The sequence below is a fragment of the Monopterus albus genome, unplaced genomic scaffold (assembly GCF_001952655.1).
Source record: "Monopterus albus unplaced genomic scaffold, M_albus_1.0 scaffold140.1, whole genome shotgun sequence".
NCBI lineage: Eukaryota > Metazoa > Chordata > Actinopteri > Synbranchiformes > Synbranchidae > Monopterus > Monopterus albus.
The window spans coordinates 326,954-332,963 of record NW_018128020.1 but is presented as its reverse complement, the minus strand read 5'-3'; the positions used below and the strand labels follow the sequence as shown (position 1 = coordinate 332,963).

The 6,010-nt window shown below is 39.1% G+C and overlaps 2 protein-coding genes across 7 annotated transcripts in view; both read right to left on the bottom strand.

The window, feature by feature from the left end:
• pomt2 (protein-O-mannosyltransferase 2) overlaps window positions 1-2,613 on the bottom strand; it is a 12,181-nt gene extending 9,568 nt beyond the window's left edge. For 3 of the 4 annotated variants that reach the window (XM_020613951.1, XM_020613953.1, XM_020613954.1), the window contains exons 1-7: window positions 2,467-2,613; window positions 1,843-2,180; window positions 1,662-1,746; window positions 1,461-1,565; window positions 1,203-1,311; window positions 990-1,098; window positions 71-230 (exon numbers count right to left, since the gene is read on the bottom strand). In XM_020613951.1, the coding sequence (XP_020469607.1) occupies window positions 71-230; window positions 990-1,098; window positions 1,203-1,311; window positions 1,461-1,565; window positions 1,662-1,746; window positions 1,843-2,144 (870 nt within the window). In that variant the 5' untranslated portion in view covers window positions 2,145-2,180; window positions 2,467-2,613. The remainder of the gene's footprint in view (window positions 1-70; window positions 231-989; window positions 1,099-1,202; window positions 1,312-1,460; window positions 1,566-1,661; window positions 1,747-1,842; window positions 2,181-2,466) is intronic. The other variant, XM_020613952.1, reaches the window with a different exon arrangement.
• A 983-nt stretch (window positions 2,614-3,596) lies between these two features.
• The window catches only part of LOC109967967 (latent-transforming growth factor beta-binding protein 2), an 84,018-nt gene continuing 81,604 nt past the window's right edge, over window positions 3,597-6,010 (bottom strand). For all 3 annotated transcript variants that reach the window (XM_020613910.1, XM_020613911.1, XM_020613912.1), the window contains one exon: window positions 3,597-5,824. In XM_020613910.1, the coding sequence (XP_020469566.1) occupies window positions 5,649-5,824 (176 nt within the window). In that variant the 3' untranslated portion in view covers window positions 3,597-5,648. The remainder of the gene's footprint in view (window positions 5,825-6,010) is intronic.

Below are 6,010 nucleotides of genomic sequence, written 5' to 3'. Positions count from 1 at the left end.
ACACACACACACACACACAGAGAGAACCATGAACATAACCTCCTTGGCGAAGGTAACCAATTCTTTTTACCAGTGAGAGGCTCAGGTCTCCAAGAAGCCTCCAGAGGTCCCAGACTGTGTTCAGTCCCACCAGCATGATGACAAACAGACCCACAAACTTCACCCCCAAAGCCCCAGCAAGGTTTACACCAGTCAATACCAGCCACAGGCACCAGGGAGAAGTAAAAGGCCTGAAAACAACCCACAGTGAACACTCACATCAGTGGTGTAACTGTCAACAGTGCGGTGCCCCAGGGCCCAATGCCTATTGCAGGAGGCCCTCCATGACTGTAAATTATATCACACAGTTTACAAGCTGACTCTTCATTGATAGCCAAACACTTCAGTGGGATAGCTACATATACCACCTTCTGATCATGTGCATAATGCTCATGGTTTTGAGTAAAAGCCTGTTTTTATGTGGCTTTTTGTTGTTGTCCTTATTAAATGTTCCTACATAATTTATTTATCCAATGACCTTGCTCCCTGTCACTTGTGTTAATTTGCATGGGCATCCATGATGCCAGTTATTTAACACTTCAACCAACTTTTCATCAAGAAGTGAGTGTTCTTCAGCAAACAGTTAGAAGCATAATGTTTAGAGAGCCCAAGCAAGGAATTTAGATTTGAGCAGTGCTGTTAATGTCTTTGCTGAGGACAAAAAGGGTAGGCTGTAGATTAGCCTAGATTAGCCACTGTCTCTGGTGCTGTGGTCTGTGGGACTTGCATGGATTAGAAATTGGAGATAAGCAAGTAATGGGTTGCATTTTACCTGAAAAAATACTTGATGGATTAATGATAACTGCAGTTGTTAACTGATTATCAAAATAGCCATCCATTAACTTATTGCTGACCATTCAAATAAATAATCCACTAATAGTTTCAGCACTAAACTTGATGGGGCAAGACAGAATAACACAAATAAAGGTTCTAGAGGTGTTTTACTATACCTGTGTCTCTGCTGGTTGAACTTGACCATGCTCAGTACTGCTGCCATGATGAAAAACATGAGTATAGGGTCCAACAGGATGTACTGGGATACAGTGATGCAGCCAGTGTCTGTAAAGAGGGTGAAATGCATCATTTAAAGCTACAGTACATACTGGTACTTTTACTCCTTCAAGGCAAACAAGAACATTCAAAGGCATTAAATGATCACCCACCAAATATGAGCAGGATGGCAGTGATGAGAGCACCAGTGTGAGACTGAGACAACTCCAGCACAACGAGGTAGGCAAAGACTGGGAGAAAGGAGCCCAGCACAGCACAGAACTGGAGAACAAGAAGCAAGACAGACATATCAGCAGCCTGGACATATCCTATGCTTCTACATCTGTGACAAGACCATATGCATATGTATACAAATTGCACCGTTAATCAATTAGAAAAGGGCAGATTTTCTAGTGTGGAAAGCAACATACCCCTCTCATTCCCCAGTAGTTGTGGTGTTCATATTTATCTCCTGGCTTTATGAAAGGAAAAGTGCCATCATAGCCGGTCATGTAACCAGCAAGACCTATCAGCATCTGCAAAAGGGTAAAGATCAACAGTCATCATATTAGTACAGTTCTCTGAAGACACTTCAACATACTGTATATAGAAGAAATAATGTGCCATCTCACTTTTCCAAGAGGAGGATGGACATCAAAGAAGAAGGTCCTGTTGATGTAGTAACTTCCCATCTTCCCAAAGTGTGTCTCATCCCAGCTGAAACACCAAAAGGAGATATGTTAAAGGCAAAATAAAAGGCACACCAACATGCAGAAAATCTAAGTGCATGGATGCACAGGACGTTTTGCTCACCATACATGAGGGGGCTCTGTTATCTTGTATAGGCGTGTAGAGAAAGACAGCCCCACTACTAGCACCAGCAGCACTTTGCTCAGGGATTCATTACTGAAACTTCCTTCCAGAGTAGATGCCCCATTTGAGGACTGCATGTCATCTTCTGACAGGTGTCCAGCAGTTTGACAGTTTCTGCCCATGGTCACTTGAGCGGATGGGGTTTGGAGGATCTTCTCTGTGGGTGGGAGGGTTTTCCTGTTTCGTAGCACCGAAGTGTACCCCCTTTTGTTCCACTGTATAATACATTCTTCCTTTGCCATTAGGATATTAGGCTGGAGTGAAGTGACTAAGCCTCCCTGCCAAACCAAGTTCAATATTTTAGTCCTCCTACCAAATCATATACAAATGGCTAGTTAATGAGTGATGTGTTCCTGTACTGTCAGGAACAAATTATTACATTTAGCATGGCTATTAACATGATGCAATACTGGAGCAGCATTTATCAGCTGTATGTCAAAACAGGCAATAGTGACAGTGAATGTCACATCATCCCTACTTAACAAATTATCACACATGACAATGGTTACAGTGTCGCCTTGTTATTGAGACAAATATAACAAACTCATTCTAGCAAATACCCACTCGTCCAATGGCCGCATCGCAAACAATATCAGACTTTAAAAAGTGATAATGGTCTATCCGGAAATTACCGTCGTATTTTCCAAAGATTTACATTAGCAACATACGGACAACACAACAGGTAAATCTTGAACCAGCGAAAGACGTATAAAACCAGGTTGTTTCTGGGATATGTAGTTTGTGGTAATATTTATGTGGCTACGGTATTGCAGGGCAAACTCAATTTCCCAGCATCCTTCTGGAATAGCTCCAGTTGACCACTGGGAAAAAGCTCTGGAAAAGCAGAACAGTGATTGCGAAGCTCAATTTGGCCACTAGGGGGACGTCTATTACAATAAGCCATTTTAATGCTTTCTTTTTTTTAAATCGATAATGTGGGATTTCCGACTTATTTATTGTCTTGAGGATTGACTGTATATAAGCTCTCCTGTTCATATTCATAGTTAAATACCCAAACAAGAAAGTATAATATGAAGACTTAAAGCTTCTACTTCACTGCATTTTGGAGGAAATTATTGTACTTGACAGTAGTTACCTTAAGATTAAGATTTTACATTCAAAATGTACTGCAAAGTTATGATGCTGATTGCATTGTCAGTGAATAAACCATAGTGCATAGTATGAATTAGATAATTAGCTCTGTTATGAGCAGATGTGAAAGCATACTGTTTACATTCTGTCAAAAATATTGCTTCAATTATCCAGTAACATTAATGTTTGCTAATACTGTATAACACTCTAAAAGGGGCCTTACTGAACAAAACTTTTACTTTTGATTGTTTAAAGTACCTTTGGTGATAACACTTCTGCACTTTTACTAAAAATGTCAAGAAAGGAACTTTTACTTGTAATGAAGTACATTTATATTTGTGGTATCACAAACCTTTACTTATCTGCACCAGCCCATTCAAACACTAAACAGCTCAATGAAAGGATAATATCTAATGTCTTTATTAACATTAGTAGTGGTAGTATACAACATAGTATAACTGACAGACATCCTGTTTCTTTCTTTCTTTAATAAAATAGCAGAATTTCATCGCAGGAAATTTTTATTATGAATACAGTATGCCTGTGGTGAATGCAAGGTGTGTCATGTGTCATTTTTCAAAGTAAGTTATCAATGAGACTGATATGTTCTATGTTTTTATTTTGATGACTGATAGCGATTACAGTCAAGAGGTAAACAAAACGAATGAGCATGATATTTGCAATGACCACAACTTTAAAACAAAACATTAAGTTTAAACATCAAGTTATTCAATGTTAGACCTCCGGTCCAGTTCAAGCAGTGCTTTCCACAGCACAGTAAAGTACAGTACAGCTGAAGAGAGAAGGAAACATTTGTACAACTGTATGTATACAGGTTATGAATGCAGGTTAATGGCGCAAGTCATCAACTCTAGTTGTCCTCTACAGCTAGATTTAGACTCTGTGCTGCTGAGATTTGTTGAATAATTCAGTCCGTTATTCAAGTAATGCAATAAACCTAAATAAAAGAGAAAAAAAATGTGAGTTGGAATTGATAAACTGCATAAGCAGGCTGATACTGTTTGTGATACGTTCATGAAAAAAGGATCCAACAAATACTAAAAGAAATAATGACTAATATTTAGCCAAGTTGCATTTTGAAAGCATTTTTTCTTTGTAATGAACTCGAAGACCAATTATAACAGTGCTGCCACTTCAAAAAATATAGTTCATGGTCTGCTCCACAGGGCAGGGTATGCACACAGTTCCTCTGCTACAGTGTCAGCCACTCTCCTTATACATAACAAGAAAAAAAAAACATTTTTACAGACATAAAAATCTACAAAGCTTTAATGCCAGATTTTTCTTGCGTTTTATGTTTTATGTCAAATAAAATATTTGTTGCGCTATAATGCAGTAAGAAAAGGTGTAACAACAATAACACATAGTACTAGATCTGTACAAAATATACCAAACCTCTCCAGTGAAGCCTTTGTCTCTACATGGATTCGGATGCAAACATGGGAATGGCCTGATTTGCGTTGCAAGTGCATGATTAGAAAAAATAATCCTTTTTCCTGTGTGACACTGGTACATAAAACCAATATTTCACTTAAAGCAGTGCTATTTTTGGATCATTTTAACTACCTTACCTTGTAGGTTCATAAGTTAGACCAGAAGGTAGCCTAGTATCAAACTTCTATAAGTCACAGAACAGATGCTATGTATACAAATATAAAACAAGTTACAAGTTAATACTGCTCAAAGGGGGGAAAAAAAACTGGTATCAGCAACTGAGTCCATGTTTTCTTACTTCATTGCTGGAATTAAGCTTGTGAAAATGGTAGCAAACAGAGGAAAGCACATTCTACCTTTTGCACCTTTTTTTAACATTATGTACTGTAGCTCATCATATACTGTACATCTACAGTCCTTCCATGTCCACATAAACACTGAAGCTGTTCGTGTGAAAGTTTGGCTGACTCCCCAGTTCTTGGTCCAGACATTCTTCATCCTCAGACTGTAGTTAGTTCATCTTAAGGCATAGAAAGGTGGCTGTGGGAAAAGGTCTTTCTTTGAACTTGTGATGTTTGTCAACTTTGGCATCACTTTAGTCCAGGGTCAAAGTTAATTACAGTGACTGAGCAAGATATTATTGGTCAGTTGGGCTATTTTATGAGTGCTGAATTTGTATGACATTTATTATCTCATGTTGTCTCTGAATCATTTGGCGAGACAAATAAAACAAGAGAAATTAAGTATTCTCTCTGAAATAGGTTGTTTCCTTAGTTTGCAGAGACCCGTCATGTAAATGAAATAAATAACACAACAATAAAATAAGTGAAAATAATGTGGAAAATATATCTGCATATCAGATTGCCTGGGGTTACTGAATAATAAAGATCAGTCTACAAAATCCCTTTAAGGCAAATGGATTTCTGGTGAATATTAAGTCCCATGTTAATACATTCACTGCACAATTCTCTCTCTACTCTTAAATGTGTATGAGGGGATATTAATATGTTTTGTGTTGAATATAAGTGTGTGTGTCTGCTTATGTGTGTATGCATTTGTGTGTGTATGTAAGGAAATGGGTCTGGACATTTCAGTGGTACCGTTGGAGATTCAGTGCCAGGCACTTGTGGAATAGGGCAGAAGGGTGTAAGGTGATCTTTGAGGGAGCAGCAGAAGCCAGCACTCCAATAGTCACCCTCTCACTTTCCTGTCTTCCTAAGCCCAGACTCCGGGATCGCTGGGATGCATTTGTGCGGCTGGGCAGACACCACAAATCCTGGCAAACAGGTGCACTTGTATGATCCCTCTGTGTTGCTGCACTGCCCATTTTGACACAAGGGCACCTTGTCGCTGATGTCCTCACACTCGTTTATGTCTGTGGGAAAACAAGAAATGAGGAACTGAAACAGCTGCCTGCATCACATCTGCAGGTGGGTGGCCTGGCGGTTCTGAGAAGTGGGCTAGAGGAATGCTAAAATAATTGTATGGATGCTGACTCAGCATCCATGCCTTGTTTTCCAAATCTTTATTATTGTATGGATGCTGAGTCAGCATTCCTTCC